The 20,319-nt window shown below is 56.9% G+C and overlaps 1 protein-coding gene across 1 annotated transcript in view; it reads left to right on the top strand.

Annotated features, from left to right (window-relative positions):
- The window catches only part of IGF2BP1 (insulin like growth factor 2 mRNA binding protein 1), a 32,411-nt gene extending 13,325 nt beyond the window's left edge, over nt 1-19,086 (top strand). The window contains exons 3-15 of the mRNA XM_068918962.1: nt 7,391-7,439; nt 7,977-8,028; nt 8,759-8,822; nt 10,693-10,974; nt 11,774-11,908; nt 12,163-12,285; nt 12,837-12,972; nt 13,091-13,213; nt 13,586-13,702; nt 13,978-14,052; nt 14,437-14,568; nt 14,801-14,914; nt 15,836-19,086. Coding sequence (XP_068775063.1) covers nt 7,391-7,439; nt 7,977-8,028; nt 8,759-8,822; nt 10,693-10,974; nt 11,774-11,908; nt 12,163-12,285; nt 12,837-12,972; nt 13,091-13,213; nt 13,586-13,702; nt 13,978-14,052; nt 14,437-14,568; nt 14,801-14,914; nt 15,836-15,928 — 1,495 coding nt within the window. The 3' untranslated portion in view covers nt 15,929-19,086. The remainder of the gene's footprint in view (nt 1-7,390; nt 7,440-7,976; nt 8,029-8,758; nt 8,823-10,692; nt 10,975-11,773; nt 11,909-12,162; nt 12,286-12,836; nt 12,973-13,090; nt 13,214-13,585; nt 13,703-13,977; nt 14,053-14,436; nt 14,569-14,800; nt 14,915-15,835) is intronic.
- Nucleotides 19,087-20,319: the final 1,233 nt, after the last annotated feature.

The raw sequence follows: 20,319 nt of genomic DNA, 5'->3' as shown, positions 1-20,319 counted from the left end.
ATGGCATGTTCACAGTCCAGTCTGTGCTTGGCTGATGCCAGGTTAGATAAAGGTCTGTTTGAGATTTACGGTTTTAGGTTTTGTTAGGGGGCAAAGATCTACCAACTCATTTCAGTGGCCAGCTCCTGGGTAGCAACGTGACCAAGCTGCATCGTGTTTAAAGTCAGTGAGGAGGATATTTCCATAATCCTCTGCCCGTTTCTTGGGGTCATCGTGTCCCATTAGAGGTTTGGTGTTGGGACGCTGGCTGTGGCTGTCCTTGGAGCTTATCTGGCCTTGCATCGTGTGGCTTTGGGGCATGTTCAGAGTGTCAGAATGAGCCTTTCAATATATGGCAACGTGCCAGCAAATTAGAATGGAAAGATAATGCAGAATAACTCATCTGTCTTTCCTCTCTATTACTTACTGTTACATTTGTCCCGTCCACAGATACTTGATGTATTGACTTTGGCAAGAACCAAATGCAGAAGCCTAGGAGCTAAGGAGAGTCTTTCTCCAGGCAAGATGAGGATAAAAGTTCTTATCAGAGGTGTCTTTGAGATTTCTTGCATTTTTCGAAGCACAGAGCATTGACTGCTCTCAGAGGTTAGCACTTAGCAAGGTGGACATGGCATGTGCTCCATGCCAGGACCAAGCAACTCCCTTTTCCTTCTGGTCACAATGAGGAGTGGAAAGGTAGCGCAGCGGGTTGGTAGAGGAGGGAATATGAGCCAGAGCATCTTTTCCCAGGTCTTAGGCATCAACTTGTCCCTTCCCACTCTATCCAAGATGCAGTAGCTTTTTTAAAGGAGTTCTCTGAGGTTTTCAAAGGGACGTTTGTGGACGACTCTTCATTCTTGGCAGCTCCCGGAAAAATCTCATCAATTATTAGGCATGATTCGCTGTGTACAAAGCGGTTCCGAAAGAGAGGTAACGGGCAGAAACCAATTAAACAGATTTATGAGTCCAAAATCAAATTGTGGTTGCTGAGATGATTGATGGAAAGGATTAATCATGTTGTGCGGGCTTGCCAGAGATAATTACTAGCCAAGGCGAGTAGATTAGTGCGAAATTCTTGCATGAAGGATGCGCACACGTTTCTCTGCGATCCCATGGCCGGTTCGCTTCCACCGCCGTCCTTCCTACTGCAAGCTCCATGCCAGAAGCTGAAGGTCTTTTGTTGACTTCCTGGAGGCCTGATCTCCTCAGGAGGGGCCTCTCGGGTCATTTCTCCTCCCCTCACCAGCAAACCTTCAAGGGGTGAGCCCTGGTTTCGGTCTGGTTTTCCTGCCGCTGCTGCTGCTTTAATCTAGTCATTATGTGCATTTGCATATTCTCTTTCTCACCCTCCTCTTTCTTTTATTCCACCCTCGAATCTCTTCCTCGTCAGCCACCCTGCCGTTCTGGCGCTCCCGTTGCACGCGTGCAGCTGGGACTCCGCTCTCCCGCCCGTGCGGGAAGCAGCGCGACCGTGGCACCGCTGCCCGAAGAGGGGTTTAGCCTGCGCGCGGTTGTACAAGAAGCTGTTGCTTCATGCGGGTTTAGGATTTGGGGGCCGGCAAGGCACCGGGGTGGGAAGGGAGGAAAGCAGCAGCTTAAAAATCCCACAAAACGCTCTCAGAAGCAAGCGTGCAATGTGAGACGCGGGTCGCGGCGGTGGATGTTGCAGTGAGGGAGAGGTGGTTGCACTGACGACGTTAAGTCGAGGTCGGGAAGAAGTGCTTTGGAGGCAGGCGGATGGTCCTCAGCTAGGGTACCCCGTGCTCTCTCGTTATGCGAGATACAGAAAAGCCATTGTTTAAATCGATGTTTCCTAAGAAATCCGAAAGCTGAGTCTCCTTTCAGGAAAAGAAAATGGATACTGTTTCCTGGTTATGTTCCTGCCGGATGCTGCTGAACTGTAGCGCGTTTTAGGGCTTTTTTTAGGGTTCTTCCTCTTTTTTGCTTAGTCGGTGCGTGTGCGTATGAGTGTCACCTGCTGCATGTCAGAGTCCAAATCCCGGCTTGGCCAGCAACTCCGGCGATGAAGCCAGCTTTAAATAAAGGGTCGGGGTGCAGGGTGCCCTGGGTGACGCGGGGTGGGGGGGGAACGGCGTGGCCAGGAGACGGCAGTGACAATCTTAACTCTGGTAGCAAACCTCAAAACTGTTTAAAAAAAAAAAAACCCAAAAAAACGAAAAAAAAACCCTTAATGTGGGGGCCTCTCTCTAGCACCCTCCCGCCCCAGCCCTTGGGGGATGCTAGCCCAGGTCGGCAGTTTTTGGCTGATGTGCTCTGAGCCAGCGGACTTGGTCTGCCATCTCAGGTCAGCGCTGCAGCTGAGCATCAGTGAATAAAGCGGATGCCGATGGCTGCAAAATCTCAGAGCTCCGGTTTTAGGCTCTTTGCAAACTCAGGGGAGGTTTTTTCCTGTGCTTCCTACCCGTTGCCGCACTGAGGGTTTTCTTGCAGATTGCAAAGGTTGGGGGAGTTTGAGCAGGATCTTGGTGAGGAGCTGGGGCAGGACGGCAGATACTTGAGCTCCACCTGATGTCGGTGGGGAAAGGCTTGAGCTGATTTCTCTTCCAGCGGTGCCCGTCTTGCCTGGAAAAACTGCGCTCCTGGTGCAAGCACCTCTGTGAGGTTTGTGACATGGGACAGGAGGCAACGGGGCTTTCCTGCTGCAGAAAGGCCACTTGGGTTTAGAAAATTCATATATCTGCTTGTGCCCCTGCTTATGCATGTCTCGGACCTTGCTAACGCGGCGTTGGAGGAAGGAATTAGGATGCTGGTCGTGCTGTAGTGAATTCGGTGCGTTGCTTTTCCCTGCCGGCTTCCCGGCCAGGCTCTCGCCTGCCCCTCTCCTTTCCGAAGCCCCCGTGGAGGTGGGTTTAATGCTAAAAGACCCGAACGGCACGTGAGGAAGCGACGCGTCGGCTCGAGCGCAGAGCGGCACGGGGCGGATCACAGGCAGAGCGGCTGAACCTCGAAAGCAGGTCGCACCGGCGGCGGACGGGGCCCTGGCGCTCCCGGGTTTTGCTGCGAGGAGAGCGAACTGCTGCGGCCCCTCGAGCAGGTACCTCCTTTTGGGGGGCTTTTGCTTTCTTGTCCGTGAAGGGAACGTAGGGATGATGTTTCTGCCTCGCAGAGATGCTGGCAAATTGAAAGCCTATCAATTTATAAGGGAAAAACGAGCAATTTCAGCTACAACTTTTCTCCGAGTCCCCCTGGCAACGTTTGTGTCTTAGCAACCACATTTTCCTATTAAAAAATGTTTAAAACATTAAAAAACAACAACAACAACACATTAAGCACAGGATTAAGTGCTTTCCTGAATCAAAGCCTAACTAGATAAATGAAAAGCTGTTAATTGAATCAGGGATGCACTGTGTTTTCAGCCCCCCAATTTGCATAACATTTGCATGCGATTGAAAAGCCATCGTTAATGTTGTTTAGTTCTAGCAGGTCCCCCAATGTCTCTGGCTTGGGCCAGACGCGTTGGAAGCCGTCCTTCTCCGGCCCCGAGGAGTTCCATAAATTGCTTCTTCCGGCCTCGATGGGAAATGGCCCAAATTGGCCCGTTGGTCGGGGCTGGGGATTGCCCAGAGCTTGGCTACTCTGGCCGCGGCGCTTGGCTCGCTCAGCTTCCCCCTTGCCCCTAGTCACCTCTGCTTGGGGAAATCCGTGGCGGGGGACGGAGAAGGTCCTGTGCTCTAGGAGGGGTCGGGCGTAAGATGCCGTAGCTACGTCCTGCATGCGCTGCTAGAAGAAAGCATTTGGCATCGGCACAGCGCCAGCTTGTCCGGAGACGGTGATGCCCCGTTACGGCCACCCTAACGCAGAGCGAAGGGAAGGAAAACCCCAGCAGCTCCTGCGTGATGCTCAGGGCTGAGCCTTTCTCCAGCGAACGTGGCACTCGGTGCGCTGCGCTTCAGCTAAACCAGCCGCTCGCCGGAGGCTAAGTAGAAACCGAGCTGCCTGGCCAAAATGTGGCCCCGGGGCTCGGAGCGTGCTTGTCCGGGGGGCCGAGGTCTGAGCATCCCGCGCCCTCCGTCCTCCTGGAGAACCGGGGCGCTTGCAGCTCCCGTCTCGCCTCTCGGGGCCGAATCGCGCTGGCGAAGTAAATCCGGTTTGGGTTTCTCAGCGCCGATCCTGCTGGAGGAGGGGTCGGCTTGCGGCAGCACCGCTCCGTCTAGGCTCCTCCGTTCCTCTTCCCCAGGCGGCCGTGCCTTTATGAAGAAAGCCCTGTGTCCTCTCTGGAGTCACCGCTGAGGTTTTCCTGTTGGGATATGACAGCTCTGCTTCATCCCCAGGGACGAACCAGCGCGTCCGTCCGCGGGCTGCGCAAAAGCCGGCAGGTGGCTGCGCCTGCCTGCGGGCCAGGCTCCCAGACCCGTGCTCGGCCATGCCTGCCTTTTACGCCAGGTATCGGCAACGCGCTGGTATTCTCATTTTTCGCTTTCTTTGCCACGGGCTGAAAGCGCGTGCTTTGCTTCCGCCCCGACGATCGGAAGCTGCCGGGCTGCGAGGCGCCCGCGGCGCTGCTGGCTCAGCATCGCCTCCCCGGCAGGGGTTTCCCGTAACGGAGGAGGGGGACGCCGGCGGTGCCGGGGCCGCGCGGGCGATCCGGGCCGTGCCGCGGCGCAGAGCAGCGTCAAGAGCTAGCGACTCTCGCGCCGGCGGTGGGAACGCTCTGCGCAAAAACGGGTCTTCCCTTTCGCCGTCGCTTCTCGGAAAAGAAAAAGGCACCAGCGCGCGGGCGGAAAGCAGCCGAACCTGCCAAGGGACGTGTTTTGCCGGTGCGTTGGTCCCTCCTGGCTCGCTCCTGGGAGGCTGCTGCCCTTGGCAGAAGGCGCTGTCCGAGGCTGCCGGGAGACCTCGCGCCGGCTGGAAGCAGCCCGGTTTACGGGCGTCCCGCGAGCGCCGCCGCAGCCCGGCGGGACGGTCCCGGCCCCCGAGGCCAAGCGGCGCGGACGTGAGCACGGGGAAGACAGAGCGGTTCGTCTGCGCGCGGCTCCGTCCGTAGTCCAGCCGCTGCCGCGGGCTCGCAAGGAGCCAAATTGGAGAAAGAGGCCGGGTTTGCCCGGAGGGCGAAGAGTTGGCCCCCGCGGGAGACGGGCGCCCGCCGGCGACCGCAGCTCGAGCGGTTGCTCTCGTGAAAGACCCCGCAGAGATGCGGCCTGGCGGTGATTTCACGTTGGCCGAGGAGGCCGAGGGAGCGCCAAATAATCCCGGTGCCATCGGAGGAATTAGCAGGTCATTAACATATTAATGAAGCGGCCCCAGCCCCCTGCGCGGGCCACCGCGTGCTCCCTGGCTTGGCCCGCCGAGATACGAAAGCGGAGATCCCAGCCGGTTCCTTTTTTTTTTTTTTGTAAGGGGAGAAAATCGGATGCCACCAGCAGAATTACGGCGCGAGGCCGTACCCGGCTCGCTTCTCCCGGCGGCGCGCGCCATTGCGCTCGCGTACGCGCCGCCGCGATGCGGATTCGCGCGGAAGCAAGAGATGTGGTCTCCAGTCGTGCTCCTTTCCCGCACCTCCTTCCCCAGCACGCGTTGCAAGTGCACGTTGGTTTTTTTTTTCCCCATCCCATCCACCCGGTTTGTGTTTGCAGCAGCAGCGACGAAATTGGGCGTTTCCGAGCCGGCCCGTTGGCTAAAAATCGTTTCTGCCTCGTTTTCGCCTTTCGAATGGGCGAGAAACTCCAGATCTTCCCGGCCATCCCGGTCCGAATCTAGGTGACTTTGGGAAACATCATGTTGGGTTTTGTTCAAGACCGCCCAACCGAAGCAGCCTTTCCCGGCGTTTTGGTGCGTGAGGATCGAAACCGGCAGCGCGCCTCGGAGGATGCTCTCCGGGGCGGATGCTTTTACCTTGCGGGATAAAGGGACCGATGAGGAACCGTCTCACCGGCAGCGGAAACGTAGGCGTTGAGGACCAGCTGCGCAGGGGCCACCGATGGGCGCGAGGTCCCCCGCGGCGCAGGACGCGCCGGCCCGGCCTCGGTCCCCGCCGCCTCCTGGCTTTGTTGGCACCGATCTCCTCTTGCCTGAAGGTCGCTGTGCCGCGGGGGCCGAACTCGGGAGCGACCGCGGTCGCGCTGCAACGGGAAAGCCCAATAACGCCGAGCGCTTTTGACCTTTTCACCGCCAGACGGTTTCTTCTCCTCCTTGGAGCGAAACCGCCGTCCGGGTTTGTGCATTTAGAAGACAAGAAGCGAGAATTTCATTTTTCTGGATCCATTTTCTGGATCGTTTGAGCCGTTAGCAAGCCCTTCGGATTTGCAGCCGGGGCCTGAGCGGGGCCAAGGTTGTCTCCCCGGCGCGGGCCGCCGCGTCGCTCTCCCTTCCCTTTGGGCGTCCGAAAGCTCAGCGCGGAGGCGAGGGGGGTGCCGAGCCCTGGGGGCAGAGCGGTTCCCCCCCGTCGAGCACCGCTTGCAGCGGGGGGTCTCAATGAGGGGCTGAACTCTTCGCTGCTCGGTTTTTCCCGGTTTCTGGCCCGGAAGCAGCACCGGTGAGGGCCGAAACGCCCCAGCCGTGAGCAAAGCCGGGCCTGGGGCGTTTGCCGGCGGCGGCAGGCGAGGGGCCGGCGGCTCCGCGCCCCCCTCAGCTGTCGGCAGCAGCTGCCGGCATTTTAAAAAAAAAAAAAGGCATCTATTTTGGGAAAAGGGAGGTGAGAAAGAAGCAAAAACGCGAGCAGAGAGGCGGGCTGGGGTCGGATGCTGCGGCCGGAGCGGCCTTTCCTCCCGCGCTCCGGTGGCCCTTCGAGCAGGGGCTCCCGGACGGCCGGGGGTCCCCGGGGTTTCTTTCGGCCGTCGCGGGGCAGTTTGGCCCCCGTCGCCCCGGGTTCCCCTCCGCTTTCGCCGCGCGCCAGGCTGGGCTCCCGGGGCGCCGGGAAGCTGCAGCCGGCGACGCGGGCCTCCGCCGCCGCTCCCTCCTCCGCGTTTGGGTTGCTGGCTCGGGAAGGGGCCGCTCGGCCCTGGGCGCCGAGGAGAAAGCGGATGGAGACCTTCGCCGTCGCCCGGCGAGGACGGCTCGGCGGCGGGAAGCCGAGGGGAGCCGCTTTCCCGTCGTAGCGCCGGCCGGGCGGATCGCGTGCAGGCAGGGCTCCCTTTTTGCTTCCTAGTCCTCGTGTTTAACCTGGCCAAACTCCTCCTGCTTTTACGCCGGGGGTCGCGTTGGGGCTGTAGAAAGGCCGAGGCGGGGGGGGGGGAAACGTTGCCGTCTTGGCTCGCGGCGTGAATCCAGGCGCCCGCTCTGCAGGGCGAGAGCGAGGGTGCGAGCCGGCCGCCGCGCCGGGAGCCATCGGATACGCCGGCAGCACGTGGAGACGTACAGCTCCGTTAGATACGTCAACGCGAAACAATTCGGCGCGAGACAGCTGGAGTTTTGTCACCAAATTTGGTTTTGAATCGCTTTTCGTTTCTTTCAGGAGCCGGAAAATTCAAATCAGAAACATCCCACCCCAGCTGCGATGGGAGGTAAGAGGAGCAACCGGAGGGCACTGGACAAGCCCGACCTACGGGGACTTGCCACAGAGAAGTGCAGATCAGATTTAAGGACTAATTCCCACGCAGGTTTCTGTACTTGGGATTAAAGTTGATTTGTCCTTTTCCTTGTTCTTAATCAGAAATAATTATACCAGATCCATGTAGCTCATTCCCCTTCAATTATGGGAGCAAATTCTACTGATTCAAGCGATGTAAACGCTGCCAACAAAACCCCCGTTAATGATAAGGTTATACGATTTATCTGTTGTACGAGGAACAAAATGGATCCCTTTTTCCAGCCTGCTGCTGGGACTTTTCCCTGCTGCTTTTTTTCCCCCTGCTCCCCCCAAACCGTCCTCGCTGGCTCCTGGGGCCCCGCGGTCCAGCGTCCTGGGGCAGCCGGTAGCTCCGTTAGTCTAATTGCTTGTGAAATCTTAATGACTAGAAAGCTGCTTTTATTGATCGATCGCATTTCCTCGGTCTGTCCTGATGGTCCCGGCGTAAGGCGGTTTCTTCTCCCTTTTCCAGGTTCTGGATGGTTTGCTAGCCCAGTATGGTACCGTAGAAAATTGCGAGCAAGGTAAGAGTGGGGAAAAAAAGAAGCCAACTTGCACTTATTGGGCTATTTTCTGCCCCGGCTGTTTCCCGGGGTGGGTGGGCGGCTTTGCTTTGTCCGCGGAGCCGCTGCAGAAGACGCCGAGAGGTCTCTGCCTGGTCGCTTGTGGGTTTTGTGCCTCCCCGTAGACAGACGTAGAGGCTGGGGGAGCGCCCGGGGGCGAGCAGCGCGGCTCCGCGCGGCCGCCGTGCCCTCCGCACCCTGGGGCAACCCTTCAGCGAGGCCGGGGCACGGCGCGTCGGCGGGCCCGGCGTCCTCCTCCTGACGGCTTCCCGCCTCGGCTCCGTCGGGGCAAGGTGCAAGGACCTCTCTGGAGGCCGGCGGGGGACTATCTGTCTCCGCTCGACAGATTTTATCTCAGCCTCTAATGGCGATCAGTTGAGATGTGAGGTTTAATATTGCCCCCGGGATGTTTAATGAGAGTACGGTTACCATAAGCCTCCTAGAAATGGAAAGGAGGGCTCGGAGGAGCTCCGGGGCAGTCCCTGGGCTCCAGCACGGGCGAGCGGATGGGGTTAGGCTTGGTGGCTTTCTCCTTTTGCTGGTTCAGCGCAGAGAGCGATGACGTCTTGGGAGCCTTTAAGCGAGGCAGGAAGGTCGCGGCTCCCCGGGGACGCGAAGCGCCGGTGGGGGGACTCGTTGCTTCGCCCTAGTCGCTCGCCCTGGCTCTGATTTCTGCCTCTTTTGCTCCAAGTGAACACAGACAGCGAGACGGCGGTCGTCAACGTCACCTACGCCAACCGGGAGCAGACCCGACAGTGAGTGACCCGCAGCCCCGCTCTCTGTCCCCCTCGGAGCCACGCGTTGCCCCGGTGGGAAACTCGTCTCCGTTCCCTGCCCCTTTCTTAGTGCAGAGAGCGTGATTTCCAGTGCCGGGAGTTAGAGCCCGTTCACCCGAACGCTCGTAAGCTTTGGGTAAAAAATGAGGCACATCTTCTCTAAGATTAAAGACGTAACTTTTTGTTCAAAGGAAAGCCAAAGTTTTCTTGTATTTACATGATTTCAGGAATTACGGCTTCAGAAAAAGTAGTAATGAGATTAAATATCATAGGAGTTGGTAGGCATGAGACAACATGCATCCTCGCGGGGTGATGGCAATATCGCTGGGAGACTTTCAACTCCGTGACTCTCCATCCTGCCTGGGGAAGATTAGGCTTTACACTAAATGCAAATGGAAAATTAATTGGGTCTTCGCTGCTGTGTTTATTTCCCTTTCCTTTTTGCCTAGATGAAGGGCTCTGGAAAGCTGTAAAAGGGATGGGATCAGCACTTTGCTTGGAGGGGAGCCAGGGAGAGCGCAGGCACTGATTGATAGATTTTTATCCAGGAAGGTTTACGTCACCGACTCTGGCACTTCTCAAATGTGGCCGCTGCGGCCATGCTGCCGTCCCAGGGGATTTTGCGTGTGGTCACTCCACGAAAACGCGCGCTTCCAAATCACCTCCCGGCCCATAATGCTTCAACTGTCAAAACTGCGGCCGCTGCGAATTTGCTGTGGTCGCATGCGCGGCCGCAGCAAAACTTCATTTGAGAACCACCGTCTCGTTTTACTCGCTGCAATAACACGGGACAGAGCGCCGTGCCCTGCGAGTCCTGTGCCTCCCAGCCGTGCCCGAGTCTCGGACTTAAAGCCGTGATTTCGAGACGGTGAGGCCCTTAATCTCCTGGCTAGCAGTGGATCAGGTTAAACACCCTGGGTTTCCCCACTGGGGAAGCTCGGGACCGAGGAGCTTTATCCATGTAGCTCCCCTGTCAAGCCCGAAGCCAGGCAGTCGTCTCGCAAAGCCGGGGGTAGGCAGATGCGCGTGCCTTGGCCCATCCCTGGAGATCCAGTCCTGTTCCCTGGTCCCCGGATTTTAGCCACCGATGCCTTTCCCTGCCTCGCAGTAGGTGCTCACTTCTCCTCCAGGGAGCCTGCAGACGTTATTGAGTGCCTTTCTGACTCGGGTCCTTCACATTCTGCGGGGAAGTTTCTGTTTGATCACTTGTGGGTTTCTTTTTTTTTTTTGCAAGAGTTGAGTCACTGACCGCTTTGCAGAGAACCAGAGTTTGAGTTGTCTTTGTAGAAACCTTAGGAATGAGAGTTGCGGAGCCCTGTGGCAGAGAGCAGCTGTTTTGCTCTTGCTGCCAGCCCCATCTATCGACAGCTTTCAGGTCTTGCAGCCAGCCCCCAAAACGCCTGCCGGGAGATGGATTTAAAATATCAGGAAAAAAATCATGAGGGAAAGACTCCCTGACCCGTTGCGTCCAGCCCTGCCCGCATCCCGTCCTGTGCACGTTGCTTTTGTCCCCTGCCCCGAGGCCGAGGGCTTGGAGAGGGTCCCCTTCAAATGCTTTGGCTCAGCCCGACTGGGTAGAAAGTCCTGCCAGGTCCCCGCGGCATCGAGGGAATCTCCTTCCCTTGCTCCGGGGCTTCCTTGCTGGGAGCTGAGCCAGGGAGGGCTTGGCCCGTTCCGATTCCCAGTCCCTCGACGGGGCGCCAAGCTGCTGTACGGATGCCTCACATCTGCCCCGCTCACCCGCGAGTGTCCCCAGAGGCTGCCGGAGCTGGGCAGCAGGATGGGAACAGCCGGCTGAGCTGGGAAATGCCTCTGGCACCAACCCCTTCTCTCTCTGCTCCCCCTCCAGAGCAATCATGAAGCTGAACGGACACCAGCTGGAGAACCACGCGCTGAAAGTCTCCTACATCCCTGACGAGCAGTCCATGCAAGGGCCGGAGAACGGGCGACGGGGCGGCTTCGGGGCCCGGGGCGCCCCCAGGCAGGGCTCCCCTGTCACTGCGGGGGCACCCGTCAAGCAGCAGCCGGTGGACATCCCCCTCCGCCTCCTGGTGCCCACACAGTACGTGGGCGCCATCATCGGCAAGGAGGGGGCCACCATCAGGAACATCACCAAGCAGACGCAGTCCAAGTGAGTCCCTTCTCCTCCTGTTCTCCAGCCGGGGCCTTGGGGTGCTGTTTTGCACCTTATTTAGGAGTGTGACGTGCAGAGGTGGTTCCTCAGAAGGGGCTGTTAGCAGATCGCCCGGCAGCCTCTGTCTCCAGCGTTCCCGCTGTGCAGGGCTGTGTTGTCCAAGTGCTGAGATCCCATGCTGACTCCTAGCCAGGCTTCCTGGCTGAGCTTCCTCGTTCCTCTCCCTTTCCAGGACTGCCCTGGCTGTGATGGGATCCCCAGGCTCCTCGCTGCAGGGCAGCAGAAGAGCCCTGGGGAGCATGTGGGGAGATCACTAGTTCAGGAGATCGCTAGTTCAGCAGATCACCACTTCATCTGGCCTCGTTTAGCACGAGCTTGTTGAGGTTCACCCAGATGCTCTTGCTTTTGGGCCACTGCCTTGTATTGGCTGCGACGCTTCTCCCCTAAGGAAGGCTTTATCTCCGACATAGTGATGGACAGCCCACCCTGTCCCCCAGGCACGGGTTTGTTCCACCAGCTAATCAATCCTGTTACTTAAAATAAGTAGCTACTGGTGCCTTATTTTGATTTCTGTGATTTGAGCTTCCAGCCACTGCCTGTGTCCATGTTGTATATCAGGCTGGGAGTTAACTCCTTCTGCGTTCCCCCGTGTGCATGTAGTCTTGCGCTCACGTGCAAGTTTGAGGCAACCTGCAGGGATGTTTGGGAAGAGGAGCAGCTGCACTCACCTCTGGGAAGCCGCCGAGCCTGGTGGCCTCTCTCTGGTGCCTATCTCAGTGCTGCTTTGCGCTTTCAGGATCGATGTGCACCGGAAAGAGAACGCGGGAGCTGCTGAAAAAGCCATCAGCATCCATTCCACCCCGGAGGGCTGCTCTGCTGCCTGCAAGATGATTTTGGAGATCATGCAGAAGGAGGCGAAAGACACCAAGACGTAAGGTTTCCCTCTTCTTCCTGGTGCACACACATCCCGTGCACAGCTTTTTGCTGGGCTGCAATAGCTTCCTAACGCTCGGAGCCAGATGATGCTCCGTGCGGGAGCCTTGACTCGGCACTGCTTGGGTTTGGGGGGCTGCTGGGCTTTAAAGCACGGGGACTTTAGCCTCCCCCATCACTTTGTACCAAATCCCTCCCATTCTGGCTGTAGTAATTGTTAATGTTTTTTTTTTTTCCTGTTCCTCCCTCAAGAGCTGATGAAGTGCCTCTGAAAATCTTGGCCCATAACAACTTTGTGGGGCGCCTGATCGGCAAAGAAGGGCGAAACTTGAAGAAAGTCGAGCAGGACACAGAGACAAAAATCACCATCTCGTCGTAAGGCTTCTCGCACCCTTCGCCTCTTCCTGGAAAATCAGGGCAGACCTTTCTCAGCCCGGAGGTGCTGATGGTGGTGGTGGTGGGGGGTGACCGAAGCAGGCAGAGATGTCTGCCCGTCACTGGGAAACCTGCCTGAGCCATGGGTACTTAACTCCCCAAAGATCTCTTGAAGAAGCTTGGCATTATATTTTATTTTTTCCCCTCCTCCTTCTTTGAGTGGCATGTTGCAGCATTCGGGGCTGCCTGGCTGGGTTTTGTAGCCAGGCAGGACCACGTCTGCGCTCTTACGTCCTGCTTGGGGAAGGGAGGGTTGACTTCCCAGGGCAAACCGGGATGCTGGTCCCTGCTCTGGGTGCAAGCAGGCAGGCGCTGCCTTTACAGTGCTAAGACCCTGCTGTGATGGTGACAGCAGCATCCTTGGTGTCCAGCACCCCTGGTCTCCACCTTCGAGAAGGGAAGGAGGCCCTGGCATAACACGTGCCCCTTGGGGGGCAGGGGACGGGCTCACGCCTGCCGCTTCGCCAGGGTGATGCTCTGTTTCCTCTCAGCTTGCAGGACTTGACTCTGTACAACCCTGAAAGGACCATCACGGTGAAGGGCTCCATCGAGAACTGCTGCAAAGCAGAGCAGGAGATCATGAAGAAAGTGCGGGAAGCCTACGAGAACGACGTGGCAGCCATGAGTGTGAGTGTGGTTTGGGTCGCAGAGGGTGAAAGGCCCTGCCCTGCTTCTGGTCTGATCTGAACTCTCCAAGAGGATGCTCTAATAAAAGCAATGAGTGTTTCTCTCCTCACTCCCTCAGTTACAATCTCACCTCATCCCTGGCCTCAACCTGGCAGCGGTTGGCCTCTTCCCTGCCTCCTCCAACGCAGTACCTCCTCCGCCGAGCAGCGTCTCCGGGGCAGCTCCGTACAGCTCCTTTATGGTAGGTGAATGGTCTGGCAGCATGAGCTGCTCCCGTTTCTCCTGTTTCCAGCTCCAGGAAGCTGTCGGCTCCTCCTTGGGATGCAGGGTTGAATCTCCGCTGCATGGAGAAGATCCCTGCCGTGAGCAGGGTTATGCCCTTAGCGTCCTTCGCTAGCAGCAGTCAGGTTCTGATCCTGCTGGCTGCTGCGTCTCCTCTCTGAAACTCTTGCAGACCCAACAGAGAGTGCGCTCAGGCCCTAGCGGGGTCTGGCCCTGGCTCAGTCCAGCACCTTTGGGTGTTGCATGGGTGTCACTCAGGCTGGCAGGGGGGCGGTTGAGTCTTTGTGGCTGTACTGAGCCTGAACGGTGACACCACGTACTCTGCACGCAGCCTCCGGAGCAAGAGACTGTGCACGTCTTCATCCCCGCTCAGGCAGTCGGCGCGATCATCGGCAAGAAGGGCCAGCACATTAAGCAGCTCTCGCGGTTCGCAAGTGCCTCTATCAAGGTAGCCTTTTCCTGGCCAGGAGCTCTATTTTGATGTTGCCGGCAGGCTCAGCATCACCACCTTACAAAGCAGATGACTTTCCAGCTGGGGGAGAGCAAGCCAAGCCTTAAAACCCCAGGCGTTACTTCTGGGTGACTAATCCTGGTGGGTGCGTGGCCCCTGAGCCCGCCACCGCGGGCGGATGGCAGCGGGTGGGATGGCACCCCAGCGAGCTGGGACTAGAGGTGCCCGTGTCATCGCCCCGCAGCCGTGACCACCTCTCTCCTCCCTTTCAGATTGCACCTCCGGAGACGCCGGACTCCAAAGTGCGCATGGTCGTCATTACGGGCCCTCCGGAAGCTCAGTTCAAGGTTCCTCCGTCGCTGCTGTCTCCGCGGGGACCTGGGTGCCAGCAGGGCTCTGCCGATGCCGCGGGCGGTCGCTGGCGCCCTCGCTGCGCGGCTTGGCCCTCCTGCAGCCCCGTGCCGGGCAGCCGCTCCCGGGCAGCCCGTTTCCTTCCTCGCGTAGCGCTAATGGGAAGAGCAGAGCGGCTGCGTCCCTTCTTGCCGTGCATTTGAAAGCCCCCGAATCTGCGGCTGGATTAACGTAGCCTCATCCCTCCCTGGGGCTGAGATGGCCTAAAAGCACAAGGCATCTGCATCTCACGTGGCTCAGGGGGAGGGAGACGTGGTCTGCTGCCGGGGCCAGGGCAGCTCTCCAGTCGAATTTGACCCCTTCTTCCCTCCCTGCTGCAGGCACAAGGCAGGATTTACGGAAAACTCAAGGAAGAGAACTTTTTTGGACCTAAAGAAGAAGTAAAGCTGGAGACGCACATCCGGGTCCCTGCCTCGGCTGCAGGGAGGGTCATCGGCAAAGGAGGCAAAACCGTAAGTAAAACTCAAGTTTGGAAGGACTCGGGTGGGAGAGCTTTCGTGGGGCTGCGATGAGGAAACCCTGGGATTGCTGACGTCCCTGGAGGGAGGGCTGCGTGCCGGCCGCGCCATCGCTCTGCACCAGCTCCCGGCGGGGTGCCGAGGCCGGATGAGCGGCTGTTGGCCCGGGGGTCTGTCTGCCGGCAGGATAGTGGGTAACGGGGTGGGCTCTGCCCCATCCCCGCAGGTCAACGAGCTGCAGAACCTGACGGCGGCCGAGGTGGTGGTGCCGCGGGATCAGACCCCCGACGAGAACGAGCAGGTCATCGTGAAGATCATCGGGCATTTCTACGCCAGCCAGGTAGAGCGCGCGGGGGCTGCCGCTGCGCTGCCCGCGAGCCGGGGGGAGAGGGGCAGCGGCAGGGGGACGGTGGGGGCTCCTGAGGCCGCAGGGCAAGCGGGTCTGCGAGCGGCAGAACTAGTGAGATCCGGTGCCCGGCGCGCGCTTGTGCTTGTGGCTTCTCTGACGTCTCGTAAGGGTTGCGTTTGCTTGGCACCTTTCCTCCTGCGGGATTGTTTTCCTCCGCTTGGCAGTTGATTTTTGCAGAGCTGGATAGCCGTGAGGTGCCCGCTGTGGCCCGTGGGGGCTCTCGAAGGTGATGGCGGGGGGAAGGAAAGGGAATTGCTCGAGTGCATGCAGGCGCGCACACACGCATTCATGGAGCATGACTGCATAACTCTGACTTCCTGAGGAAACCAGCCTAAAAATAGGACAGAAAGGGATCTCCACGAGTCACCTAGTCCACCCCTACCCTGATGAACCATCAGCTCTTCTCACTTACTTCCTGACAGTCCTTTATGTCTCAGGTTCTTAAAACCACCAGCGATGGAGATCCTGCGCTCTCCCTCCCTGTTTGCAGTCCTCATCGAAGAGACTGTCCTGCCTTTTCAGCCAAACCTGGCCTGAGCCAGGCTTTGCTCTTCTCTGCAGCTGCAGATGCATTTGAAGCCTTCTGCTTTTCACTCCTTTCCCTGGCCTAAGCAGCCGGCGTTTGCTTCCCTTTCTCCCCTCCGTTGTTTGCCCAGGTCAGACCGCTCGGGCTGCCGGACTCTCACCGGTTGCTCTACGTCTTTCCCGACAGGCAAAATCATGTCCCTCTTCCCCGGCGTCCAAATAAGCCGGACAGAGGTTGGGGAGGGCGCGGGGGGGCGAAGCCGGAGGGCAGGCGGGAGGGTGCAGAGCGGCTCCCCCCAACGCGGCCTCTGCTCTTTTCGTCCCCAGATGGCACAGCGCAAGATCCGCGACATCCTGGCCCAGGTGAAGCAGCAGCATCAGAAGGGACAGAGCGGCCAGACGCAAGCACGAAGGAAATAAGAGCAGCAACGACGGCAACGTGAAAAGTGGAACAAGCCAAGGCCGGGCTTAAGAGTGGCTGGGAATCAGTTACCGTAGACAGATGCTAATTTTTCATTACCCGATCGAGATTAAAAGGCAGTTTGATTGGCTTCCAAGGTAGATGTCTAGGTTCAAATCAGACCGCATAATTGGATCCGTTTTTAGCTCCGTGTGCCAGAACAGCTACTTAAATGAAGTGAGACGTGCTGCAGCGTGGCGGGCGAACCCGATGCGCTCTCGCTGCCGTGGCCGGAGCGGCGCCAGGGTCCCCGGGAGGAGCGGCACAGCCCGCCGGCGCAGGGCCGCGCGCGTGCTCGGTCCCCCCTCGCTGGTGCAGCGTCGACCCTCTCATTTAAGTAGCCTTTGGAGGTACCAAGCCACCCGGATCGTTGCGTGGGAGCTTTCCGGCAGCTGCGTCTCCCCGTCCCCCCGCTCCCTCCCGGCCTTCCCCCAGCAGCGCGGCTGACGAAAAATTCCCAGAGCGGTTTTACGCCTTTTGGAGCGTTTTGATTTTTATTTTGGCCTTCCTAGGTTTTATTATTATTATATATTTTTTAAGAAGTTCCAGCGGGCTGTTACCACCTCCCACGGGTAAGGAGATCCACCGCGGGCGAACAAACGCGCGCCCCGAGGCCTGGGCGCCTGATGGGCTCGGATGCCCCCGGAGCTCTGCGCTGCTCGAGCCTCAGCGCCTCCCGAGCGCAGGCGTGCCGCCTGCAGCGCAGCGCCTTGCAGAGCCTTAGAAGCCAGGAGAGCACCTCTGTTTTCCAGGATTTGGTTTTTTTTTCTTTCATTTGTCTGAATGTTTCTTTTGATTTTTAATTTAGTTTACTTTAAAAGAAAAAAAAATTTTTTTTTGGTTTTTTTTTCGAAGCCTATGAAATGATGGCAGAATTGGGACATGCAACCCAAGCAGTGACCGTTTTTCTCTGTGACCTCAGCTGCGGGCATGACGACCCGTCCTAGGGACGCGGAAAACCGTCCGGGGAAGGGACGGGGTGAGGGGAAGGCTTTTGATTTTTTTTTTTTTTCCTCCTCCCTCAAAGCAAGAGCAATAAAACAAACGAAAAAAAAAAAAGCAAAGAAAACCATGCTGGGTAGGAAACGATCTATTTAGCAATCAGATGATGGGAACTAGATGCATGCAGAAGAGTGAAGGCTGGGGGTCGTCGGAGAGCCGAAGGGATTTAGGGTGCACAGGGCGATGGGGCTTAAGGCCGCCTGGGATTTGGGTTTAGATCCCAGCTTTGCTGCAATCCTCACGGCTGAATCCGGGGAAGTTTTGGCACCGGAGCTTCCCCGGCGTCCAGGCGGAGGGAGGGACCGCGGCCTCCTTGGCCAAGTCCTCCGAGGTCTGCTGGGGACGCGCGTGTTCGGCCTCGGTTTCCGCACCCGGAACATGCGATTTGTGCCCCAAATTCCCTTCGGTTTTTCTGCAGCACGAGAATGCAGGTTTTTAGAAAAAACACCCGGGGGATTTTTTTTTTTTTATTAGCCCACTGGGAAGATGCCAGTTCACGTTGACTCTCCTGGCGTTGTTTGTCTTTTATTTCCCCTCTGATCTCTCTAGGTGGGGGGGAAAAATATTTCTGAAATTTGGCACGTTTTTCTTATATTTTTTTTTTTAAGATTTTTTTTCCTTATTTAAAAAACAAACCAGCACCCTCCTTTCTGCAGCAAGAATAACTGTTCTCGTGAGACAATGCCAAATATATACGTCAAACGAATGTAATATGGTCACTGATTCCCGTCACTCTTACGTGGATTTTATATTTTAGATATATTTTAATGATTTGTTTTTACTATGAGTATTTGGAAGGGACAGTAACTGCTGCGATCGCCTCTTCCGCGCAGGGTAAGGTCTCGTCTGCACGCCGCGAGCGGAGCCAAGTCCTGCCCGGCCGGAGCGAAATCCAGCCGAAACACAGCTGGGCGCCGCTTCCCGCGCGGCTCCGGGGCGGCGAAAGCGAAGCAGCTTTTAGTTTTGGGAGCCGGAGCCGGGCCGGCTTTGGGAGCATTCGGGGCTGAAACGAGGAGGGAATTGGGAGGGAGGAAGAAAAAAGAAAAGCAAACCCCCCCCCCCTCGCACTGACGATTTTAACGTTTCTTTTCGAAGTGGAGACCAGACCTTCTGTTCCAGCAGTCGTATTCCTGGGTGCATCGTCCAAAGCGAGAACTGGCTTTTGAATTTGGATCATGCAGCATCAGGAACGCGGGCGGTTTATTGCTAAGGCACCGCGTCAGCAGTTACTGTCCTTTTAAACATTGCAACAACAGCGAGATGTGGGGGAAGGCCAGGTATTGCTGTGTGTTTGAGCAACGAGAGGAGAAAAAAAAAAAAGAGAAGAGAAAAGAAAAGAAAAGAAAAAAAAAAGCTACCTCAAGGTATGAAGTTACCTCAGCAATTGTTTTTTTTTTTTTTTTGGGCTTGCTGATATTTTATATAAAAGCTGATAGTCTTGAATATTTTATTTTTTTAATGAAAAGAGAAGTTAAGTTTCATAATTTCTTATGAGCCAGGAGTTATGTGCAGGTAACCAAGTGTTATGAGCTCTCTATGGAGAACGACAGGAACTTCAGACATAGTGGAAAAGATGGCAGCAGCTTATTTTTTGGCCTTTTCAAGCCAGTTATAAATTTCACCGTGATGCAAAAGCTGTCAGATGTCGCGACTCTTCGAGACCTTGGACAAATTGGAGCCCACTACCTTTTTCAATTGGGAACGCTTTTATTTCCCTTTTTTTTTTTTTTTCTTTTTAAATTAAAAAAGAAAAAAGAGAAGCCACTGGATTAAAAGCCTTTATCGATCCGACTCCCGCGGGAAACCAAATTATTAAAGAGCTTGGGATCGGGAATCTTCCGCTAAAGGGCATACGAGCGTGGACTTGCCTTCAAGCACCTCTCCTGGGCGTTGGGGGTGACTACGCAAAGCGGGGTACGCGGGGCTCGCCGGCGGCGCAAGCACGCCAGCCCGGGCGCTTCTCCAAACGCCCTTAAGCCATGTGTCACAGAACCGAAAGGAACGGGCCTCCCGGGTCGGAACGGAGGCAGCGTCAAACCATCTTCTCCACTATGATGCTGTTAAATGTTTTACCGAGATTTACCTCAGTTTTACCGAGGATAAGCAAAGGAGTGGGAAAAAAAAAAAAAAAAGCAAGAAGGAGAGAGAGAAAAAAAAATGAATGGGAGCCAAATTTTTTTTTTTTTTTTTAAATCCAAACGCACATCGAGTTTAAGGAAAACCTGACGGAACGATCGGCGCAAACTGCTTTCCGGTTCGAAAGGTTCGCGCGGTTTTTTCTTTTTTTTTTTTTTTTTTTAAAAAGTCCCATCTTGCTATTTTTCACTGTACCTGCAGAAAAACGACCCTTTATCGAATGTTCTTGGAAAAATCGGTGGCGGTGAAGTCGAGCTGAACGTGGCCCGACCGCATCCCGCTCTGCCCTCTCTCCCCCTCCGCGTGAGGGGCGCTGGATCAGGCCCCTAAAGGTTTGCAGCTTTAAAGAAGTATTGGCCCTTTTTCCGTAGACAAGCGAGGAATTCGGAGGCGGGTGGAGAAGCCGAACGGCCCCGGCGCGCCGCGGGAGAGCGGCCGTGGGAATCCCGCGCCGCCGTGCTCGGCCGGCCGCGTGGCCGCAGGCGGGAGAGGCACGGGCAGAATTTAAACAAATTTTCCATTTTTTTTTTTAAAAAAAAGCCTTGTCATTTGTCCTATTGAAAAGCGGTTTCTTACTTCCTTAAATCTCTGGCTCTCTACTTTTTACAGAACTTGCCTAGAACAGTTTATTCAGACATCGGTGATTATAATTGTGTTTTCCAGCAGCAAGCGTTTTTTTGATAACTGGTTCAAACTGTATCATTGAGGAGAAAAAAAAAAAAACAAAACAAACCGACGACAACAACAACAAGACAACAACCACCACCAAACCCACAGTCGTGTTAATGTGATTGTTGCAGTGGTCTAGCGAGAAGAGGGGGACACGTACGGGGAGCCGTGCAGGGCGCCGCCGAGGCGGGCGGCTCCGCTGCTGGCGCCGGCCGCCGGCTCCCCCGGGGCTCTCTCCCGGCAGAGCCATCGGTGCTTTTTCGGGAGGATCTTTGCTTTCGCGAGGGAAGGCAGCGGCGTTGCGCGGCCCGCCGAGCGGTGCGGGTGGATTTTTGCCGCCGGTCGTTTCTCGCCTCCCCGCGGCCCCGCTTCGGGGAAGCGCTTCGATCCGCGCTCGAGCCCCCCCCCCCGTGGCCTTCGGCGGGGCTCGGGCCGTCGTCCTGCCGAGCGGCTTTGCCGCGGCAGGGGGTTGGCGGGAGGGAGGACGCTGCCGTACGTCTCCGGAGGCAGCCCCAGCCGGCCCCCCGCGGACGGACCCTTCGAG

Source organism: Struthio camelus, chromosome 25 (assembly GCF_040807025.1).
Source record: "Struthio camelus isolate bStrCam1 chromosome 25, bStrCam1.hap1, whole genome shotgun sequence".
In the NCBI taxonomy this organism is placed as follows: domain Eukaryota; kingdom Metazoa; phylum Chordata; class Aves; order Struthioniformes; family Struthionidae; genus Struthio; species Struthio camelus.
The sequence above is the reverse complement of the archived record's forward strand: the minus strand, read 5'-3'. Positions and strand labels throughout refer to the sequence as shown.